This window comes from Bemisia tabaci, chromosome 3 (assembly GCF_918797505.1).
Source record: "Bemisia tabaci chromosome 3, PGI_BMITA_v3".
NCBI lineage: Eukaryota > Metazoa > Arthropoda > Insecta > Hemiptera > Aleyrodidae > Bemisia > Bemisia tabaci.
In genome coordinates this window covers 18806903-18832247 of record NC_092795.1, presented here as the reverse complement: position 1 = coordinate 18832247, position 25345 = coordinate 18806903, and the positions used below count along the sequence as shown (strand labels likewise).

General features: G+C 40.0%; 1 protein-coding gene across 2 annotated transcripts in view; it reads left to right on the top strand.

Moving 5' to 3' along the window:
• The window catches only part of LOC109044203 (uncharacterized), a 148938-nt gene that overhangs the window by 61950 nt on the left and 61643 nt on the right, over positions 1-25345 (top strand). For both annotated transcript variants that reach the window (XM_072297959.1, XM_072297960.1), the window contains exons 4-6: positions 3855-4067; positions 8936-9193; positions 16060-16319. In XM_072297959.1, the coding sequence (XP_072154060.1) occupies positions 3855-4067; positions 8936-9193; positions 16060-16319 (731 nt within the window). The remainder of the gene's footprint in view (positions 1-3854; positions 4068-8935; positions 9194-16059; positions 16320-25345) is intronic.

Here is a 25345-nt window from a genome sequence, read left to right as displayed (position 1 = left end):
TCATTTTATAGGACTAATTTACATGATGTCGCCATTCACTGCATCAGCTAATACTGCGGTTGTTTTTGAGTTCGTCTAATACTGTCATGTTCTTAGAGCTTATTTTATAGAAAAAAGTGTAAAGAGAACCGATAATTTTTTTCTAATCCATCCTCCATACGCATGTATAATGCACCCACTGAGCCCTTTGGCAAAGAGATAGGATAGGATATAGGGCGAACAGAGACGTTAAATTACAGGAAATATGAAACGAGGATAACCTAACGCTGTTAACAGATTGGGGGACTTACGGATGCAGAATTTACTAATTTTCAGCCTCGCACAGCTAAGCTTGTTCTTTCATCGAAGTGATCGTGAAAGCTCTCGAGATCCTGAATGCCTTTTGACAGCGAACACCCTCAGCTGCCCGTTTTTCTCGTATGGGGCTCTCGTCAAAGGCCTCGTTGAGTCATGAGATGATAAGCTCATCTTCAAAGCAAAATCGTCCGTTAAGCCCGTCTCGTGAATAATTAGACATTTTCGCTTCAGACTTAAATTATAATTAAGGGCATCTCACCCTTGGTGCATCTTCAGCCTTTGGAGTTGAGTTCATCGACTGCGGCAGACATCTCGGGAGCTCAAGATGGAGGCGCGAAGGAAGAGCTTCTAACTGGCTCTGAGTCTGAACTCAGAAATCGAGTCAAAATCTGGCATGGTAGGAAGGAACGTCGTGCGATTAGCCGGAAATCGTCGAATAATTAGTAGCCAGGGTAACTCGTTGCTAATAGATAGCAATTGGCAAGGGCACAAGATACAAGGTCTAATAATGCCTCGTTTCCCAAACTAAAAAAAACCGTATCTACTTTTGAGCGCACCAAAATTTCCACTCCTAAGTTGCATTTTTACAAAAAAATAAGTAGGGTGCTCTTGCCTGAGCATTTCACTGAAGTCTCTTCCGATTACTCGCAAAAATCAGAAAAATATTAGACAGGAATTATGCTGTTTTATTTTTGTAAAAAATGTCATTTTTTATGCCCATTTTCAGTCTTGGAATTGAATTACATTCGCTCGTGCAGAAGACATACATTTCTCTCCAATAACTTAAATAGCTCGAATAAATTCTAAAAACTTCGTGATAAATCAACAAAAGTGTAACCCTGTGTATGGAGCTCACGTGTTAGAAGGGTAATATTTAACTGCCAGTTGTGACGACCTTTCTAATGTTTCCAACCTTACTTCAACATAGAAAATTTAACTGTTGGCACAAAAAAGCTCTATTAATAATAATCGTGCAATTAATGCATTGCCATTACAATCCGAAATTTGTTCGATTACAAGGCGCTTTAAATTTGATTTTAGACAAAACACGTAGCCGTATAGTGTGTTTCTATCGGAATCTGTCGAACAAATAGTTTCTTACTTTGTAAATCTCTAATTAATTAATTTCGACACACTTAAATCAATTTCCTAGTTGGCCCCGCGGGAGAGATCACTCGGTTTGACAAGAACGAGGGTAGGTCGGCGAGGAGGTGAAAGTTCATTGACAGTATGGGGTGACGGCTGGAAACTACCCTACCACTTTAGCCCCGACCAAATTCTGTATCCTGATCGCGCTCCCGTCAACATTGACTCAAACCTGAAACTTTTATGAGCCCAGAAAAGTTTTTATAACTTCGACTCAACGATCCATAGCCGTCAGATTGACGCAACGTTTTTACGAGACTCAATTCTGACGTAGAAAAGTTGAATTGATTGTTCCAATTGGAAAGTCACGCCGACCGACTCATTTTAAAACGATGAAAAGTCATGATATGGTACATGCGAGCTCGGCATTGTTATTAAATTCAATTCCCATGAGGCTGAAGTTGAGTGGAATATACAAAATGAGGGTCCTGAAAATCTGACGCACACAGACCGTCTGACAATAGTCGTTTAGGCAAAATGCTGACATTTATAAGCCATAATATTTATCGTGTTCCGATCCTCATTCTAAATTCTTTGTAAGGAATCCACGTATGAGACTTTTTATTTTCATGAATAAAGTATAATCTAAGAGACGTATATTTCCAACGTCAGTTATCAAACATAAATATCAAGTACTAATGCTACTATGGGCATACTGGAAAACTGCTTTTCAAAATCGTCGTAAAAAAACTTAGGTATATATTTGCTCCTTGTTATAGTAACGATGTGTGTACATAAACAGGCATAGGTATATATGGGGCCGTTCAAGTGTTATGTAACGCACGTTTTCCAATTTTTTGACCCCCTTTCCCCTCCCCCCTTGTAACGCACCCGAAACGCAGCCCTACACCCCCCTTTTGAAGTAAGTAACGCTGGCGCGACTCCCTCCCCCATTTGCCAAAAAATCAAGAAAACGCTGAGAGAGTTCAAATGAGAAGGGTGGGATTTTCAATTTTTGCACGTTCTTTTCATATTTAGCCCCCCCCCCCCCCCCCGGCTTGGATTTGGTACGTAACGCTGGGCTTGACCCCATCCCCTCACCCGTGTACCGCACTGTAACGCTGGCTCAACCCCCCCCCCCCCCAAATGCGTTACGTAATACTTGAACGCGGTCCCTATGTTAGAAATACTCATGTTTGGGAGAAGCGCATAGTATTACAGCGATAAAGGATGCCCGGAATCAATACAATATTCCCAACAGATCCGTAATGGATGGATAGTAACGCCCCGCCTTAAATGACCCTTTAAGATCCTGAATGAATTTCTTAGATTTGTTGAGTCAGATAGTAACGGGATTCATTCATCCTTTATGATCGTGCTTTATATGGATGTTGACTTACACTGGGGACATAATTTATTCAAATACATCTTCTGGGGGTGAGTAAGAAATCTTGGCAATTTTTCAAGAGCCCGTCAAACGTTATGATTTTAAGGTTCTCGGAGAACTCCTGCTGAAAGTGCCTCTCTCCTTTTCATTCTTATATACTTGTTATTGAACTCAGTTTTTCTTGACATTCACTTCTTCGATAACCCCGATAAAATTCGTGGATCATTAAAGGCTTTTTCAAAACGAAGGCTAATTTCGACGGCCGCACCCGCACTAATCCGTATACATAAGAAAATACCGGAAATGGGTATTTTACGCCACACTGGAAAAAGAAAACCTCCGAGGTCATACTTCAGGGCTGTATGGTTATATCGCCCGGGTCCCTGGCTCAGAGACCAAAAGTTCTGGGCGTACTACCCGGAGAAATCGAAGCTACGGGTCCAGCATCCGGAGCTTTCGGCCTCTGAGCCTGGAACGGACGGTATTTCTACGTAGTCCGTACCTTTTTTCCAGTATACCCAAAAGAGAATTTCGTACCCTCTCGATGCATTTATCGTGACTTTAAAGTCATTCTCAGGGTGAAAAATCTTTTCTCTTCTTCTTTTTCTTCCTCCTCTACCTTCCAATCCTCCTCCTTCTCCTCCTCCTCCTCCTTCTTCGCCATCTTCTATTCCTTCTCCTTCTCCTCCTTCTATTCCTTCTCCTCCTCCTGATCCTTGTCCTCTTCCTCCTCCTCCTTCTATTCCTTCTCCTCCTCCTCCTCCTTCTATTTCTTCTCCTCCTTCTCCTCCTCCTCCTCCTCCTATTCCTCCTCCTTCTCCTCCTCCTTCTTCTAATCCTTCTCCTCCTCCACCAACTCCTCCTCTACCAACTCCTCCTCCTCCTCCTCCTCCTCCTTCTCCTCCTCCTCCTTCTCCTCCTCCTCCTCTTCCTCCTTTGATTAGGACATGAACCCTGCTTGTCCAGCGATTACCGTCCCAAGCACGTACAAGGGGCACGTAGCTCTCCTATTCGTTGTGGCAAAAGTTTGCAAGAGACTTATTCTTGAGTGTAGTATGTAAATAAGTGAATTGCGGTCTTTCAGGCGGACATTTGCGGTTATGAGCCAGTCACGTACGAATCTGAGGACGAGGGCTCGAGTCGTCGAAACTACTTCAGTCGGAGGAACAAAATCGACACCTCGACCTACTCAAAAGAGGACATCAAAGAACAGTACTGCATCAACGATAAGCAACTCTCTGTCCTCGAGCATGTTCACGAGTCTTCCAGCTTCTTCGGTTGCCTTTCTAGTTACCAGGTTTGTCTTACCACTCTTTGCTTCCGAAATATTAGCCACAAAGGGCAGAAACGCCATGGTCATGCGAGAGAAAGCCAAACTGCCTTCAATTCTTTGTATATGCAACACTCAAAGTGGATATCTTTGGCACACGATAAGTCGCATGCATGCGGTCGTTACAGTTAATTGGACCGCGCTCAACAGAAAGGAACCAAGCGTCAGCTTTTGTTGAATTAACTGGGCAATTCAATTTTTTACAATGGAACGTTTATGCGGATTCCTTTGACAATTTTGAGGAATTTGTTTTGTACTTTGAAAACAATTCACTGAAATTTGCACGAAAAGCCGCACAACCGTTTTCATATGAGAAAGTAAATTGCTTACCTTAAGTTTGGCAATAGCTGATGTGGCTTGGTTCCTTTCTGCTTAACACGGTCAAATTATGATGCGATGCCGTGTTAAGAAACATATAATATGAACTTTTGGACATTGCCGAATTTCTTTTGATATAATACGAATTGACACGATCTGTTGAATATTTTTCTTTCAATTTTGCAGAAGACTTTATTTGCAATCGAATCTCACACATTTTGAATTTTAATTAATAATTTAACGAGTATCAATAGTTTAACACAAATATGTTTTTTTCATAGTGAAATGTAAGTTGATCAACAAACATTTTGATATGTACAGAGCCGTATAATGTGTGATTTGCTTAGGATTTTATCATAAATGATTGAAACCGGACCGCGGTTGAAAATGTTTATCACCGTTTTGTTTTTTAATGATAATATTGATGATAGTGACAGTGATGTATACAGTGTAATAAATGAATTGTGAATAAATACTTTCAATCGTGGCCTAGCCTCATTCAATCAAAATTTTTGAAAATTTTTTGAGATTTATAATACTCACATCTTTACTTTTAATGGATTTAGTTCTTTTATCTTATTTTTAAAAATTGGAAAATTTTAGTGTTAGAAATATTTTTTTATTCATGTTTTCTCTAATTTTATAATCTTAACCACGGTATCTGAAAATGTCGCAGACAAATATTCATAACCATAGCCAAAACTAAAAATGCTACTGGAGAATAAATCTGGCAACGGTCACCTTTTTCTCTGGCCAAACCATCGTCCACGCCAGAGACTCCGTGATAAAGAACCCGGTGAGAAGTAGTCTTCGACATCTAAAACCAATTTCAGGATATCATGAATAGCGCAGCATTTTAAGAGAATACTCCTTCTCACAAACGGGAAACGTACACCTACTGAGAGTAAATTGGCTCCGGTGACTTGCAGTCTGCAAATATCGTTGCGTCTTTGAACCAAAAACAAGAGAGCTAGCTTCAACAACAGTTTTGCCAGTGTTTGTTTATACAGACCACTGCGCCTCCGAAAATATTTGCTCACCCCTTTTAATCTCTTTGCTCCTATTTTTATATCCTTTTTGCAGTTTGTCTAAAAGTTGAACCTTTTCTACCGCCCGCTCATCTAAACTTGTTTTCCCTGCATCGAACTCTGCAATTTCTTCTTTAATCAAAATTATGCACTTGCTGAGCTGGAAAGAACATTTATTTTCAATGACAACGAAAAAAGCCAGTTACGCTACAACTGAGGGCTACTTAAGCCCTCTGCTAAAAGAGTGTAATGGATATGTCGGAGGCAATTAGTCAAATCAGGCATTTTGTCAAATGCCGAGGCAAATAGTCAAATAATCTTACTTGGATTGAAATTCTGATTCTCTTGCTAATTTTAGACAAAATAATTATTCTCTCATGTTGATAAGGGGTTTCTGTAAAAATTTGCATCATAAGATTGTAAATAAATTACATCTAGTCCTTAAATGAGCTCCCATCTCGGAATTTTCAGCATGTCATATGATATCGACTTTTTAAAATTCTGAAAGTTAAAATACGTGAGGAACATTTGGAGGGCAAAATACAAGATAAGTTGGTAGTTTTGATAAATTATTACTTTCAAAACAATGGAAACTCAATAGTTTCTCGTCAAAAACATACAAGACTTTGTAAACCATCAAAATTTGACTATCTGCCTATAGGCATTTGATGAAATGGCTGCTTTGACTATTTGCTTGCGACAGATGGACAATAAGAAAGAAAATCAGTACATTCCCATATTATAATACTTCTAAAAGTACGTGCTTTCCCAAAGCAATGCAAGTGCTTTGATGCAGAATATGATGCAATAACACTCCTAGACTAAAAGGAGGCAGAAACATCCATCTACTTCTTCATACACGTGACACAATTTACTCAATTCACAGGTGTGCGTGTGCTTCAACGAAGGCTTACGAAAGAGCTTTTGATGTCAAACTTTATTTTAAAAAGACAGGGTCTGTGAAAAGAGAGTAAGGAGTCTCATCTCTCAAGTAAGAAAGAAAGTAATTTTAGTGAGTGGTCGAAACGACCAAAGTTGAGTTTTGCCGTAAAACGCTCCGTAATTTCCACAGGAACGAGGATTCTACGTGTTTCAAGTTGCCCTATCATCAAAAAGAGTACAAGATGCTCGATCCAAGAAGCTGTATTTGGAAAATTAACCTCTCTCTGAACATCGAATCGAGTTTTCTTCATACATTTGGGATTTTTAAAGTGTTGATCTCAAATTAACGGTGATATCGTTTTCCGAGCAACAAGGTGAATGATTTTCATCATTTGTTCATTCGATCATCTTTTCAAAATCCATCTTGGCTATTTATGAAAAATTATCTTAAATGAGTCTTGGTCAATTCAGACGGGGTAGAAAATGTCTACAACTAAATCAGATAATCCTCAAATTTTACTTGATTTGCGTTTTGTCTAAATTGCTCTGTTGTTTACTGATCTCATAAGATTATTCTTGTGAATATGGAATTTTCCATCTCTTATCCTCACCGTTAAATGAATTAAATATGTATCTGGTATCTAATATTAATGTATTAAGTATTCTTCACAAAAATTAATGTACTACCACCTCTACCCAAAAACCTTAAAAGACGTAAGCGAGCCTTTTATATATGACTCATCTGCATTTGAAAGGATTCGCAAAAGGAGCTCTAAGCCCCAATTTGCATTTATAGTCTGCAGCTAGCTAGAGCCGAAGTAAGCTTTCGATGGATTGCATTTTTCGTGGAAATGTAACGGTGGCTACACAAGTTTCCACCAGCCAAAAAAGTCGTATCCTATTACACTAATGGTTGATCTTGAATGGCGCATGGCGCAGAGGTAATGCGCTTTTTTGTGTAAAAACGCCCTAGTGGTTCAGTTGTGATTCAAAAACTTTGCTGACTGATTATTGCCGAAAAGCTCGACTTGATTTCCTTTAATCAATAGAGACTTAAGTAAAAATTTATAAGAGAAACTTTACTGACGAGTGAGATTCACCGAGGAGGTCTAAAAATAACCGAAACGTTATAGATCTCTCGGCGTGACCTCACCTTAATATTCTAACGCAAGCTGCCTGAGCTAAACACTCCCCCACCCCCCTCAGTTTTATACTGGTTCTCATTAGAGCTCAAAAAATATTCATCGCACCGCAAGTAGTGGGTCTGACACCGAGAAATTATAACGACTAAATTGCGCACCATGGTGTGCGCGCAATGCGTTAAGTATTTCTTCCGTCTTGTAGGTGCTACAATGCGTCACGCCGCCGTATGAGCATTCCGATGTTGCCTTGCATCTCCCGAGAAAATATTTTTTCCGAGAAAAGTTAGGAACGTTCTTTATGATTGATTTTTTAGATTGATTGGATCATTGAACAAGGTACGAATTAAATCACTCTGCTACATGATTCTTCACTTAAAATTTTACGTAAAACACGATTTGCGCACCGGAAACTACTTAAATCAACTCCTAACTAAGATATTATCGGTTTTTTTTTACAAAGGTTGAGGGAAATTGGAATTGCCTGTTCACAAGAAATACAATACCCTACACGAGTCAAATCGCGCACTACAACGGCTTGAGCAGACTACTCAATCCAGTGGCGTGGCGTGTTTTGCGATCTATCGGTATTTCCCTATTTGAAGCTGTGGTAAATAATCGATTGGACGTATTTCTGTCAAACGGAACTAAGCGCCAAATTGAGTTCCTTTTGAGGAATTTAGAATGCCGGATAGCGCGTTCTGTCAAACGGAACTAAGCGCCGTGGAAAAGCACTGCGAGTATAGGACGGAATGAGCCCGACGCCCGATTCCGCCGCCAATCCAAGCCCCCCTCTACCTTCCTCCTCCGATGGCGCTTAGTTCCGTTTGACAGAAATACGTCCGACTATTAAGGTGTTTGCAGCGAACACCCTGTTTATCGATACTTTTCCATAGTTTTCAATGGCCGATCAATCGATGTATCGCAAAGCACGCCACGCTACTGGCTCAATCGAGCATTTCGGTTCTCATTGAAATTTTTGGAATTTCTCGGCTTTGTGTTCCCCGCGAAATGGTGTGGACCCAGCACCATTTCTCTACATACACACATATAAGTCGCTTTGCAGCACTCCCTCGCGCTCTACGACTCCTAACCTCCACTGCTCTCTTTCAAACCATAAATCTTGGGGGAATGAGCACCTCAACATTTCCGCTTCAATCCCTTCCCTCCAACCTTTTATTGGGCGCCCCCTGCGTCTTCTCCCAGGAGGAACCCAGTCAAGGAACTTCTTCGGCAACCTGTCTCCTGCCATTCTCTAGACATGACCATACCAAATGAGTTGTTTTGTCATAATGTCATACACGATGGTCTGTTTGGCATCCATGATCTCCCGTACCGTCTCATTCCTGACGTGATCCTTTCTGGAAATACCAGCGGATCTACGCCAGAAGTCCATCTCTGTTGCCTCTAAAACCTCCCGGGTCCAATTTCTCTACCTTGTAAAACCATAAAATTTTTTGGTTTTCAGGACTCGTCTTGTCGAACGAGGAGTCCGAGTTTGCTGTCCGTCTGCGTTCGACGACGCGTGCCCAGCGACGAGAACTTGCACGACCTGTGCCGGCAGCCGCCGATCCCGCGCTGGCCCCGCAGGTTCGTGCACCTGCCCGCCTACCCCCACTACCACTACCCCCCGTTTCAAGACTGCACCTTCTTCGCTCACAAACCACCATCGCTGTATTCCGACCCCAACTACTACTGGGTCACCGACGAGGAAATCATTCGAATGGTGAGTACTCCTTCCATCAATCCTTTAAGGTGAATCTTCAGCTGTAGTTCCGAAAAAATCCACCACGTCGCGTTGCTAAAATCCGACTCCGAAATTAGTGATTATTTAAATATCACAATAGATATTTTAAATTTTAAGACTCATAAGTTCTAGCAGCTTACGTCTGGAATCCTTAGAAACAAACGCGAGCTCTGAAAGTTTAATAATAAAAGTTATAACTTGATCCCAGTTTCTCTCACGGGATATCTGTAAACGCGAGAGAGACAGCTCACGGTGGAAGAGAGATATCTGCAACTGCTGAGAGCGATCAATCGCGATTGGTTGCATCAAGGTCATCATGCTTAACCCTACTTTTTTCTGGGATCATTTCCAGAGCTTCAGAAATTACCTTCCACGTCGTTTTTAGTGTCAATAGTAAGAAGAATGTTATGGCTAGAACTAATGACTCTTCAATTAAAACAGAAATTCCTTTAACTTTCATAAAAGCTCAAGGACTCACGTGGAGCTGTACGGACTCTAATAGCGTGGGCCAAAAAATCAAAACACAGCGGTGGCGCCTCCTGCGCGGAGAAATTTCTTACTTCACGGAGCTGTAGATAAACCTTAACTCAATCCACTCATTGTATAAGACAAATATGCACACACCACGATGCACTGACTTTGGCGGAATCGAGGGGGGCTGGGCCCCTGGACCAATTGGACTACATTTTGCAATTAAGAACTACAATTGGACCACGTTAAGCAGAAAGGCCATATCAGCTTTTACCAAATTTTATAGGGCAATTTAATTATTAACATGAAAACGGTTATGCGGATTTGTGTGCAAATGGAAGTAAATTTTTGCATCATACGAGGGAAATTCTTTAAAATTTTCAAAGGAATTCACACGAACGTTCTCTCGTAAAAAATAAAATTGTCCGGTTAAATTTGGCAATAGCTGATGTGGCTCAGTTCCTCTCTGTTAAACGTGGTCCAATTTCTAGTCCATCCATAAAAACACTCGTGTGGATAGGGAAACTAATGGTACATACGTCGTTTCTGAAACAAAATCAACTTAAAATGGGACTAAGACCGAAAAATAAAACATAAAATAACGTCAACACTTCGTTTTTTAACTGAGCCAAGTATAGTTCCAAATTGCAAAATGCAGTCCACTTCAGAGATCTTCTTGGTCTCCTCCCAAAAATATAAGGGATTGCTCAAAACAAGTTCGTAACTAATTGCGTCTTTGATATTGTGTTTCAACCAACTCTTCGATAAGATAATCTCCAAATTGTGCCTGAGTCGATTTGCCCGTTCCTGCAAAGGCTCCCAGACTCTTAAGTTGGAGAAAGGAAAATTGATTTTGTAATAAATTAATCGATTAGTGCTCCGTTCCGTTTGCCAAGGGATCACAGTCGAGGGTCTTGGAGGACATTGCGCAGGCGGATGCATAAGTGCAGTTTTTAAAAAAAATTCATATGCAAATGATTTCAAGTAAAACTAGTCTTAACGCATTTTCTGTCAAAAATTCGATCCAAAGCTCCAATTTTTAAGCATCAAAAAGTCAGTTTGAACTTTATTTCTGCCATACCCTAGTGGAAGTCCACCTTGTGCAGGTCCGTGCGGCGGAAGGCTAGTCCCCGTCACCTCGTCCAACCATCTGCGAAGGATGGGATTCCTGAAATTATGCCTTTGTTTTGCTTCCCTCTGCACGGACTCACGGGAGGTGACGGGGACTACAACGTTGCTGCAACGTTGCCGCAACATTATTTTTGACAGTAACATTGTGACAACATTTCCGCAACTACTTCAGGCAACCACTTGCCGGGCGGGTAGCCTTCCGCCGCACGGACCTGCACAAGGTCGACTTCCACTAGGGTAAGGATCCAAGGAGTAGCGACAACTGCACTTATGCGGCTTGTCCTCCGAGCCCCTCAATTTTTGTCTAAATAAAAGGACCAGAAGCGCACATATCTTACTCTCAGAATAATTTGATTTATATGAACTGAGCTCACCTTAGATCCTTAGACCTTAGAGAAAATGGATCATTCAAGCTCATCCAGGGCTCATCCAGTTTTTGTCGAATGGATGATATTAAATTGGCTTGAATGAGCTGTTTTATTATATTTCGATCATAAAAATCGAGAAGACATTCAAATCCATGGAAATAGGGAGTAATAAGCATTGAAATCTCTAGGAACGGCGTGACTATTGTTGGCTGGCGTTATTCGGGCGATGCACATTGCGCAACGGAGAATTCTCCACAGTCAATATTTTATAAATACATATTTTCCGGTAGGTTCATACATTCCTTGGAATTATTCGCTTCTAAGTGTACTGATGCGTATAAGTTATTTCATGGTATACCTGGAAAATTGAAGGATCAGGATGAATATTGAGCCGCGACTGAATGGAAGTTCCGCTTATTCGCAACACAATTCGGCTTCGATCATCCGATTGTCTCTTCAGAGAGGTCCTTGTAACTGGAAGTTTTACTTTCAAAATCGGTAAAAACTTGGTCTTCGTAGTCGAATATTTCAGCAACCAGAGTAAAATTACAAATTTAATTCAAAATTGGTCGTAAATGTCTTCGTCATATAAAATCTAACTTCAATTCTGATTGACAGAGGCTTTGGTCAAGTGAAACTTCACTTCCCTAAACTGACCAAATAAAGTTGGTTTAAAATAAAATCAATCAATAAATAAAAAATAAAGACAATAAACAAAATAATAACAAAAATCGGTTTACTTTAGATCTTTAAGTTTTTCGGAGCAGTTTCCGGAGCAACCTTTTTTTCCGCATAATAATTTCTAAAATAAAAGCCTAATAATTTTATGTAAGATAATTTTACAGATTTTTACACAAAAAATATAACAGTACAGAAATTTCAATAACATTTCAATTTTAATTGCTCAGATATTTAATTAAAGAAAAATACGAAACACTTAAATAAAATGATTATATTAATATAATCATGATATATTAATATAATCATGATATATTAATATCATCATGATATATTCATATAATCATGATATATTCATATAATCATGATATATGAATATATCATAATCATCAAGAGTAAAAATGCTCAAGTACACCTGCAGTTCAAAGGACAGGGATGGTCGGCTTACGTTTTCAACCGCACGAATATCGATGCATGATCTGGAGAGACAGCCCTATATAATATCTGCCAAAAGCCGTCGTCTCACATTATTCAACGTGCCAATTTCTGCGCAACCTCGAGGATTCTTCCCTCAATCGAGACATTTTGCAGCCAATCTCCGGGGTAGATGTAGCAATTCCGCTTAAAGAAAGTCAATTCATCTCTCTACAAACGGGATGGTTCATGACAAATACCTCGCAAATACGCTTCTGGGGCTTGTTGTCTCGATTAATATTTGCTTTGTTTATTCACCCCCCTTCCCCGCCCTTCCCCTCTCTGGAAGCGTCTCCTGGAGAACTTCCAGCTCCAGCTGTTGTGGCCCGGAATACTCGAGTTATCAGGAGCAACCGGAGTGGTGACGTGGCGGGGGGTGGGGGGTAGGGGTTGGGGATTGGGGGGAATCGGAAGCGATGGATGGGGATGAGAAGGAAGAGCGGGGGCGGGAGAAAGCGTGAGGCATTGAGGGCGGAGGCAAGTTTTCATGATTAACGAGAGTAGAGAATGATGTAAAACGTTCTAGTTAAAATTTAATTTTGTCACAGAAGGGATAATTTCTGGAGCATTTCAGGTGCAAGGAGTATAACGATGGCTTGGAACAAATTCGCAGAGTATGACAGTCACTCGCAGAATAAATAGCGGCTCCGGTACTTTCTAAACAAACCTGAATGAAACTTGATGGATATTAGTTTTAATTTGACTCCTTCTCTTGTATTTTCTTGAGGATTTTTATTGCTCTATTTTTTCTCTTGGTGTCTGTGTTATTTCTCGTAATAAAGTGCAATGTCTGACGGTAGTATAAGGATGAAAAATCTTCATTACTGCAAAAATCAAAGTAAAAAGCTGAAAAAAAGTAAGTTTTTAGCTATACCAAGCTCAAACCAATTTATTCTGACCCAGGAGCACATGCTCCGTCTTTGACGAATCAGTGGCTTCGCCAATGACAGGCATAATTACCCACCAATATTATCGACGATGTCATAGATAACTTAACCGATGAAATAAGAGCTGACATGGAATTAATTACTACTCCTAAATACAAATTGGAAATTATCGCCGATTCGTCCAAAAACCTTGAAGTACAATTATTATTCTTGAATCAACGAAACTCTGTAACCCTAAAAAATTGATGAGCGGAAAGAAGGAACAGCATTGTTAAAATATGTTCCCTGAAAATTGTTTATTGAATTTTAACTTCGAATAGACTATTTTTTTTAATCACTTTGTAAAACAATCAAGCGCTTTAAAAACTAGGAATATCAGAGCCATAGTGAAATTTTAGGGGTTTTTTTTTTTTATGAAAGGAAGGGGGACGGCATGATTTCCTTCTCCCGCAAGGCGAGCGCGAAAGCAAAAAGGAAACGTAATAATATTTTGCCAGCCGCGCGCATCTCGCCGCATCGTTTTTACAGATATCAAAAGAGCAACATTTGTTTTAAGTGTAATAAGAATATGAGGGTCTTTTAAAGAAGGAGCCCTCGCGGTTATGAGAAAAAGAGCGCTAACCGAGGGAGCTCAAGACTTCCGAGAAATCTCTTGACGTGCAGTCTCTTCGTGAGTAATGAACGCAGCCCTCCCTTGGTTGGCCCTAGAAAAGCTGAAAAAACAACAACCCTGATAAATAATTGATGAGAGCTTTAATTTTGAATTTGTAAGCAGAGTTGCCGCTTCTCATTGTCTTGAGCTCGCGATGAAATATGTCTCTAAAATAAACATTGTTTGCTAAATTCAACCATGCTGACAATTTTTGACCTTTTGCACGAGGAGGGAGACGGTTAGGCGCGGAAATGAATTTTTCAGAAGAGGGGCTTTTGACAAGTCGGGCGGATAAATCGGCATTTGAGTTTTCGATGAGTGCATTCTTTTGAACCTCATAGAAATAACTTAAGCTCAATTCAGTTCGTTTTTCTGCCAATAGAGGGTGCAAAATCCAATTATGGTAGGTAAAACTTCAAAAAGCTTTTTCTCAGAGCTATGACATTTGAAATGTAAAGTTCAAACTGTAGGAACTCCTGATTTGTTTGCTTGTGGTTGTTTTTCCCGCCGTGTTTTGTTTGTTAATCATTTTTGTGTGTGGTGACATTTATATCTCAATTTTTCATTACACAAATCTACAACCCAAAGAACGCAAGAATCAAAGAAACCGTTTCCTGTTATTGGATTTTTAGCTATATCCGAAAATGCCATCTATTATTCCCATGATGATTATACGAATGGAGGGACGATGCGTTTAAGTTTATGGACGAATCTACTGTTTGATCGGGAAAAATTTCGTATCAGTTAAAATGAGAAATGTTCTCAAAAAGACAATCGGTGTATTTCCAATGTATGTTACGCCACTGAATCCGAAAATTACCTCCGTCTTTTCCTACCATTCACCGCTCTCTTAAAAACTTCATTTCCCAGGAAAATTACGTTTCTCCTCAAGATTTTCCGGATTATCTGCCATTGATGAAATAAAACGGATGCCATCTACGAATTCAGCGCTGAAGATCGATCTTTTTTTTCCCCCTCTTTCCAAAAAAATGGTTTTAGGTACCTTTATCTTGTTCAGCAAGGTTAAGGTCCTTTTCCCGAGAATGATTCCTTACCTGCTGCTTCAAAGAGAATAATAATGGGTCAATTGCACTAGTAACATAATTGTGTTTTGATGATTGATTCGTGTAAATTAGGTAAAAATCATAAGATCTGTCCAAACAACAACTTTCTCCGCTCAGTTTAGCCGAGTTTGTCAGTTTTCGCCCTTTGAAAAGTTGGATTTTTAACGTCACCCGCATCGCAGTAGTGATACCCTTGGTTTCTTTCATGTTGCTTTCATCAATTGGTTTGACGCACATTAGCACTGGTTATTCAACGTGAAAATCGGATTAAAGCAGGGTGGAAAAAACCACGGGTGTCCCCACCGAGGTGGATGACGTCAAAAACCTGACTTTTCAAAGGGCAATAATTGGGTTAATATCGAACGTAGAAAGTTGCTGTTAGGACAGATCTTATTATTTTCGGCTGATATACACAACAATCCAGCATCAAAACACGATTCCGTGGCCAGCGCGACTGATCCATTGCTGAATCTCAAATTTTACGAAGGTTTATCAGCCTTGTGCCCGTTTGCAGAAAAGTGACAATGGACCACTGGACACGGTACGAATTTAAGCAATCTGATACATGATTCTTAACCAGAATTTCACGTAAAAAACGATTCACACAACGAAAATTACTGAAACCAACTCCTAACGAAGATATTAACGTTTTTATTTCACATTGGTTACGAGGAACTTGAACTGTCCGCTCACAAGAAACTCAAAGCTCTAAATCAAATCGTCAAATCGTGCACTACAACGGTTTCAGCAAGCTTCTCAATCGAGCAATGTTCATTTCCCACCATGTGTTTTTCAGACTATAAGTAATTTGCTATAGCTGAGCCAAAGCGTCAAGATTGAGGTTGCCAGATTCTTTCATCGCAGAGACGTTCATGATAACGTTTAGCGCGCGATGTGAAGCACGTAGAGCATTGAGTTTTCATGAGCGGGTGGTTTGAATTCACGCATCAAGAATCATTAAATATCTTCGTTAGGAGTGGATTTCGGTAATTTTCGTTGTGTGCATCGTGCTTTACGTAAAAATTTGATTAAGAAACATGTATCAGAATGCTTAAATTCGTACCATGTGTAGTGGTCCATTTTCGTGGAAAATCTAACCAAAGACTTCGGCATTTTCCAGGAACGGCCGGTGCATTCTGTCTGTTCGGAGGACTTCTCGGGAAGTGGCTACGACAGTTATCCCCGTCGATCCAAGAGAAAGCCTCACTTCATGAGTTACAGCTCCGAGTACCTCCACGGAGGGGGGAGCGCGGGGGGTGGTGGTGTCAGACTCGAGTCCTGCACCCCGTGCCCCCCGTGTCCGGCGCACTCCCCCCTCCCACCGCCACCCCCGCCGCCACCACCCCTGCCACCCAGCCAGCCGATTGTTCAACCTCCTAGGTAAGTTAATTTTTCAGTAAAAGCAAATGGACGGTGAGACAAAAAAAACCTTGTACTTCCATTACAGTGTTTCAAAATCGCCGCTGAAATCTCCTGAAAGTTGAATCGCTGATCCCTGCGCGCGAAAGTTTTCGCGTAGATTTGGGGATGGGCGAAAGAAAATTAATTCCTTCCGTGCGCACTGATTCCATTGACGTCGGGAGTTTTGAAAAGGAGACACGGTTGCGATGGTTTCAGACTGCAAACATCTCGATGCGTAAAAGTTTTAAAACGCGTACTGCAACAACTGTGACGTTCCAAAGTCAGTGGTGTTGATTTGTTTTTTTACCGATGAATGAATCTCATTGTTCGAAATTGCCACATGCGCGAGGAGGGGAAAAAAATCCGTGAAAATTAAATAAAAAGTATTTCCCGGTTTCCTATTAAAAAAGTAATTAAAATGGGAAATCTGCAAAGTTGCAAATTGAGATACATGTTTTCGATTTTCACTATTGACTTTTTCGATTTTGAAACCAACCGAAACATACGCTTTTTTAGTTTTTTTTTTTTTTTACCGGCCAGCGACTAGATGTGTAAAAATAAACCTCGACTTTTTTCCAGTTTAATTTCAAGAATCCTTAGTCAAAAGCGCATTAAAAATTCGCAAGAACATGTTCTCGGCGAACTTAGCATTTCATGTTCTTGCTCAAAATGAAACATAATAGTAAAAATGAGACGTACCATTTTTCCATGTGTGAAGCATAAAACATCACCGTTTTTATTTGAGAATTAAAGGCAATAGAATTGCGGCGTAGCGTCTTGCAAACTCGTATGCAAACTTTTCCTGACTAATTTTCTAGTTTATTAGCATGGCCGTAAAATAATATTTCCTCTATAAACACCGAAGACCTGCACATAAATGCTCGGCAGTCGCGATTAAGAAAACAAGACCTCTTGCAGGTTCATTACTCGGCTTCACCCGACTCTACATAATTTTTTAGCGCAACGCGCAAACCGTGAGACCGAAAAATTGGATGAATATGCATGAAGCTACAACTACCACAGGAGGAGGTAAACGGCTGCAAAAAGGGAAATCATTGTTGCCGATTCAAAAATTTTCAAAAAAATTCAAAAATAATGACAAAGGACTCCAGTTGACAACTATTCCTGTGTTTTCCTACACAATTTTGACAAATAAAGTCTAGTTATAAGACGTTTCGATCGTAAAATTAGGAAAATATTCACGGCCGTCTATTAGAAAAGGTTACTTTAATCCCAAATACGTGAAACTGATTTTATAGACGCTATTGCCATGACTCGTAATTTACAAAGATTTTAGCCGTAGGAAAGTTCAAATACGTGAAGCAGTTTGAATGTTTAGATTAAAAAGACGTAATTTTTGGACATACATGGCGATTCAAAGATTCTACCTGTCAGGCGCGGGGCTCAAAATGGTCAATGCATTATAGTCTCTTTAGGGCACAAAAGTGAATTGATTTGCTTGCTATTATTAAAAAAAATACAATATATTGTTCTCATTAGTTCTTCAAGTTCGCAGTTATGGCCCAACTTGACAATGATACTACCCCACACGGAAATCTACCTCCGTCCACCGAGGATTCTTGATGAAAAATCTCATTTTTACCGAATACGGCAACGCTGTATAAGACATGTAGCCGGTGAAATTCTAAAATCATGCTCTTGTGAAGATTTTTTAGAAATTATAGGCATTCCACAAAATATGGACGCGAGTCCAACCTCCTTGATAAAAAAGATTCTTCCAGAAAGAGTCTTATCATTTCAATGAATCGGACGTTAATAAAAAATAGATTCATGCTTTCATACCAGCTTAATTCCACATAATCCTGTTAAAATATTTTAATATGATCTCTTTAAAAGGAGGACATTCTCAAGGAGGACATTCCTTACTGATCCTAATTAATTAGTTATTTGAAATTATGTCTGAATTCTATATATCTATGAATTTTATAATCATTTTATCAAATTTTATAATCTTGTTACCTACTTTATTATTGAACCATTGTTTTTTCTATTTTTTTTTTTTTTTTTTTTTTTTTTTTTTTTTTTTTTTTTTTTTTTTTTTTTTTTTTTTTTTAACCTTATTGCCATCTTGTTGTTTCATTGTATCGTTGTAATGTTTAGCAAATGGGCTTGGATTGTCCCGTAGGAACTGTAAATAGATAAATAAATAAATAAATAAGCTTCACTAATAACAGAAATAGTTCAACGAGAGGCGCATGTAATTTTTATAAGGAGAGGGGCATAGAGTGCAAAAAATTTCATTTTCCCTCAAAGGCTGCGTCTAAAATGCCAAGGAGAGCACCCAAAATTATTCGCTCGATTGAAGAGTTCTAAAATCACGCGCAATCATGTGCGGCTCTAAAGTCACACATGATTCTAAATGAAGTACGCTCTGAACTAGGTACCTCCTGTATTAACTCAACGCAACCCGACGCGACATAGGTCACAGCTCCTTGATACAACTATTAATACTCAGTGGATGTCCCGGTTGCAGGTATGAACAGTTGAAGGCGCGCTAGCTTTCCTCAGTTCTCAGTGACGCGTGCTGTTCAATATCAGCAGTGCGATCGGGACGTTTCGCCAACAGTCGACGTGTGCTAAGAGGCTATATCTTATCACATGGATTTAATCAATATAACGGTGTCGATATACTCGACATCGATATACCGATATACTTTCCCTTACCTTTAAATTCCTAAACTGCACTCTCATCGAGAACATGATCTCTTCTTTGATTAGGAGTCAGTTCACGTCGACACATATGTTGAATGAACTCAATTTTTAATTCATAGCATGATCCATAATCATGCTTCATCTTTGTGTTTCTTTCCAATTAGGCATATGATGATGGCTTTTTTTCTAGCATTTATAACGCACATTCAAAACAGCATTGCGTAAATGTCCGTTCAATTCAACAACAGAACAAAAGCCTCTTTTAATTCCTAATTTTCTGTCACACTCTACTGTTTTCAATGACAATTATCACCGGCCGATTATCAATAGGTATTGGTCGAAATCCCTCGTAACGTACCTTACTTTTTTCGAGACTTTTCTCGGTAAAATTCATGCAGATACGGCTGAGAGCATATGCTTTCGGGCAAATATAAAAAAAAGAACATAAGAAAAAAATGCGGCAAAAGAGAGAAGTGCTCTTCTAACTTCACCAACAACATTGAACTAAACGATTTATCGTTGGGTATTGCGCAACATCAAAATATTTAGAGTTTCAGGTATATGGCAGAGTCATATCTCCGTAGAAAACTTAAATTGTTTCTGGCAATTTCGCAACCTCGGAATGAAGTTACGTTCCTTCGTCCGAGAAACGACGAAATTCGCAGCGACGCACAGTAGACCGAGTCAACTAGAGAGGTCGGACACAAATTTTTTTTACTAAAACTGCAAATTTTGATGTTTATTTCGTCACATTTTAGACTTCGACGGGTGCGTCAGGAAGAAAATTTCACGAGAAAACCAACGGAACCACTTTTGGAACCTCAAAGTCATGTATGAAAGGAGTTATGAGCGTTTAAAGTTTCCAAATTTTGTCCGACCTCACCAATGGAGATGTTGCATGTGTGAGGAATTTGCGATTTGACCATTGATTCTTGTGTAAAAGTTCGCAAGAAACACGATAGTGCCACTGGTTTTCTCTGAAATCAACTCCCAAGCTCAAAAAAAGCTCTCAAAGTGAGGCCAAAATGGAGGGGATATCCCACCCTACCCCGAGAGTCCACCTCTACATCAAGACAAACTCTCCATGCAAATATAGGGAGCAAATACATTGGCAGGGTTGCCACTTTATTTGGGGACTCCAAAACTGAAAACACGGCATCACTGCTAATGTATTTGCTCCCTATCTTTGCATGGAGAGTTTTGTTTTGATGTAGAGGTGAACTCTCAGGGTAGGGTGGGATATCCCCTCCATTTTGGCCTCACTTTAAGAGCTTTCTTTGAGCTTGGGATATGATTTTAGAGAAAACCAGTGGCACCATCGTGTTTCTCGCGAACTTTTACTTAAGAATCAATGGTCAAATTGCAAATCCCTCACACATGCAACATCTCCATTGACTCGATCCATTGTGCGACGACGCGCGAAGCCGGACAGCGTGTGGAAAGTCGATTCCATGCGTTCACGAGGGCGCTCCGCGTAGACTTGCGGGCTTTCTTCGGCCTTGGTCCGGCGAAGACAGGACAGGACCGGACCGGACAACGGGTGCACTAATAATCTATTAGGGTGATTCAATTTTAATTACTTCGCCGGTCGCAGTCTCGCAGTACGGAGCTTGTAGCCTGCTCGTCGGCCGGAGCTAAGTTAATGGCCTGTGCAGTCCGCTCTCGCGGTCGGCAGCTCGCTGTGGCTTCCAGCGACCGGACCCCACCCCCGTTAGCAGGAATGGGGATGCACCGTTGCCAGACAAACAAAATTGATAATTTTTGAGAATTTTGAAAGTTGAAGGGACACTGAAAAAAAAACACACTGGATCTAGAGTCCAGACTCTTGAAAACATTGACAAGAAAAAATACTCTTGATTCAATCAGATTTAAGCTTAAATCAAAAGGAAATCCGCTCAAATTAAGAGGCTGGGTTCTTGATTTAAGCAAAAATCCGATTGAATCAAGATTACTTTTTCTTGTCGATGTTTTTAAGAGTCTGGACTCTAGATCCAATATGTTTTTTTTTTTTTTTTTTTTTTTTTTTTTCCAGTGGATGAGTTGTAGGGAAAAGTTGAGGTTGGAGGGATGGGATTGAAGCAGAGATGTTAAGGTGCTCAATGCTAGAAGGGTTATGGTTCAACAGAGGGCAGTGGCGGTTAGGTGTCGTTGAGCTTCAGGGAGTGCTATAAAGCGACTTATATGTATGTATGCATTTTGAAAAGATCTACATAAAATAGGCCACTAGATAAGGTCTTATCTTCAAAATTTTACGTAGAAAACGATTTACGCAACAGGAACCTCGGATACTTTGTCCTGAACGAGATATTAACAAATATTTATAAAACAGATAAAATGTTAGTTCATACAAAACATCATACTTTTGTGTCGCTCCATACTAAAAAACGCAACCCTCTTCCTCTTCCCCACTCGATCAACCAGAAAAATCCGTAAATTCTTCCGAGAGTCGCTGACCAGAACCAGAATGTTGGTCACTCCGCGACACTATTGTCGTCACTCTCCGCAAAATCCTCTAAAACGCGTGGTCATAGGGCTGAATTTGGCTTTACCTATGTTGTTTCCACGCTATTTCACCGCCACCAACCTAAATGTTCTGAACTACGCCACCACAAGCCCTGACCTCTTCTACCGACAATATTCAATAAAATAACGAATGTTGACGGAGAGCCCGATTTGCTGTAGAACGTTGTCGAAACACATGTCTATATTTTAACATTTTACTTTTAATTTTAACATACCAAGCGAAACCCAACATTGTTTCAGGGGTGTAAATTCATTTTTTTCTTTTAGCTACGCTCCGTTTGGCATCAGCCCTGCATCCATTATTTCGCGGGGGCGGCGTCCAATTTACGTGCACGAAGAATCGTAACTCGTCAATTTGCCAGAGTACTGTTGCTCGGCAAGAAAGCGTTGCTTTATGAGTCTGGGCTGGAATTTCGCATTCCCCGTCTAACCCCTCGCAAAATCCCGTCTTAAGAAATATTATTCTGCGTTGGGTCTGCATTTCTCAAAACCAGCGCATGACCTCTTGATATCGATTCACTCCGCCACTGCTGTTGCTGTTGATACATAATTCATGCTCAACCCTCGGGAGAGCTGGTGATTGCTGCTATTTCGTATTCTAATGTCTCGCCTTTTCCATAATGATCAAATTTAACAAATATTTAGCATATTTGCCTTGTCTCAATTTGTGACCGTTTGCGGGAAACGGAACGGTGGTTTGAAGGAGAAAAAAACTCAAAAATATAAACCATTCTTAAGAGGAGTGTTTGCCAACATTTGTGCACAAAATATTGCGAAAAATACCAAACCCTAAAGAAGTTATGACGGGTTGGGAATTGCAATGAAACATTTTGGATTTGAGAAAACACAATTGGTATGGACCTTTCATATCCGTTCTGTTCGAGGCTCTTGCTGTTGAATTAATTTTGAGACTTGAGCTTCCGCATTAGCACAAAAAGAAGCTACAACGAATAATTTATTTGATAAAAATGTTATCCAAGATATGTTTTTTCTGGGATTCAACATGTAAAATGAGTCCTCATAAGTTAAATATCTATACAAAAAAAAAACACAGACCAACATATTTTAGAGAATTCGGTCATCAGCCTCCTTTGGTGGATGTGTGATTTTCGTTAGTCCCTAATTTTTGTCTGATGATGATTGATGAACAACGTATTCAGAAATCTTCAGGAAGGAAAGCTCCGTAAAAGGCGAAAATCTTGCAATACTATGACTGTAAAAAAATAGTTCGATCAACTGAATAAATGTATACAGGTCTGAACTGATATAGGTAAAATATATCTGCCAGTAGCCGTAATAATCATGAAAATCTCCCCAGTAGATCTCTAAAACCAACTATGACACAAAATGATCATTTACATTGTTTCGATGGGAAAGTTCATAATTTCATCACTTTTTCCAAAAAATACCCGAGTCATATTTCATAAAAATTAAAAAACAGCGACGGGAAGCTCGCTTCAAGGTCATTACCTGTTGACAGTCGCGAAAGTCCTGGCAATCGGCTCTGTAGATCCTCAGAACGGAACATGAGAAAATGGGAAGGTAAAAAGTTTATACACATGACATGCGGAGCGAAAACAAAAGTGAAAACAAAATCTGCAGGAAGAAAAAGCCGCGAGTGCATGAAAACTATACGATCAACTTAGTGGCGTGGCGTGAATTGCGATGCATCGATTGTTCTGCCATTTAAACCTATGGTAAAGAATCGATTATTAAGGTGTTCGCTGCAAACACCCTGTTTATCGATCCTTTTTCAAAGGTTTAAATGGCATACCAATCGATTTGTCACAAAGCACGCCACGCCACTGGATCAACTATAGAGGAACGATTTGTCGGAGAATCATAATTTTGAAGGAGCAACGAATAATAAAGGACAAAAACGAGCTCATCTGTGAAATTGACCGGGCCACTAAAAAGCGAACCGACGAGCGCGGAATGAGGAGAGAAAATGGGACAGGGATGAGGTTGACTGGAAGGGGGGCGAGCCGACGGGGTGACAGTTTTTTCCGGACACAGTCCGCGACGTAAATGGGGCGGAAAATCTAAACGAGGCGGCCTCTGCGCTTTTTTTTCCTTCCCCGAACTTGCGGATTCATCGATGGAATCACGGTCTTGATTCGATGAAATGAAAAGGTAAACCAGCCGAGCAAACGAAGCGCGCACATCAAAGAAATACGTCCAGAAACAACGAACGAGGTCCTATGAATTACTTTAAATGCATCCCAATGCACAACGCAAATACAGTAATTTAACACACAAAAGGGTGGTATCGTTGAAAACGATTAAAATAAAACCGCTGTGAATTGATTTTTCTTTTGAAATTTTTGCGCGGAAAACAGGAAACTGGAATGCACTGAGAATCGGACCAATTTAAGCGGAATCGTCCTGCTATCCGTTGCAATCCGATAAACCGTTGTAGTGCGCGATTTGACTCACGTAGAGTATTGCGTTTCTTGTGACCGGGCAATTCTTTCCCGTAACCAATGAACAATTCAAACGCTCATATCCTAGTTAGAGGTTGATTTTGGTAATTTTTGTCGCGCGAATCGTATTCTCCATGAAATTTTGAGGAGGAAACGTGTATCACATTGCCTAATTATTCGTACCCAGTCTACTTGTAAAGCGCGTTAGCGCGTTCGCGCGTTCTCCAAGTAGCACCTTCGACATCGGAGAAATACTTCCAACGTTACACCGTTTTACACATGTTAACTGACGTGCAAATTGCCTACTCTGCACTGGCCGGAGGGTACACCGTAATAAGGATATTATAAGGCTTATTGTTTAACCTTCACCTATGTTTTCAATTTCAGTACATTGCAAAAGTAATCTTTTAAGTCTGAGAATAGTTTTTGAAGCAATTAACAATACTTAGGTCACTAATGTAGTGCATAGTCCGTTTGATGGGCACACAATGGTCAAGCTTTTCCATTTTAGCGACTTCAATCAGCGAACTTCAACTGCTCGCAATTCTTTAGAGATACAACCGGTCAGCTAAAATGAGTATTTCTCAATGTTTTAGGATCTAAATTAAAAGGCTAGCATCCGTTTGCAATCGTCGTACCAAGGAAGAACGCCATACCTACGAACATTCGAGAGTTATCAAAGTGCCTCCAATAAAATGTTTATTTTTGAGAATAGCTATGAATATTAGTGCTTGACATTTTCAGAAACTGCAGGTGAAAATGCGAACAAAATTATCTCAGAATTGGAAGGAAAATGCTCATAAATTTATCAGGAAATTCGTGTTTCATCAAAGAAAATTTGGCAACCCCTGATGGTTCATACGGCGTTCTTCCTCAACACGGCAGTATAAGCCTCCCAACTCTTCTCGCATGTCTTCAGCCCCTCGTGCTTACGAAGTCGGATAGGGTTTTGAGAACATATGACGAGGCGTCCGTGGGACCTCTCCTGAAAATTTTTGAAATTTAGACCTCTCAAGAAAGTTGTTTTATCATATTCTGTGAACATGAACCGGAACAAATTTGAAAGAAAGGAACCTTTAATGAATAATTTACAGCACAAGAAATGTGTCCTCCGCTAATTTTTCCTCATGAGATAGAACACACACACTTAAAAACATCCGAGCCCTCGTATAACTTTTAATACCAGAGATAAACCAAAGGTAAAAACTGGATACAGTAATGAAGTAAGTCCCTTCAATGAGTAATGCCTTGTAAATAATATTGATGTCTCCATTCGTATGGAAATGGGGATATTTGTCAACTTGTCAGAAAAAATTGGTCTAATAATTAGAAATGAAAAATACATTTTAAAATGATGTAAAGGTGGTTACCTCTAATCCTATCTGA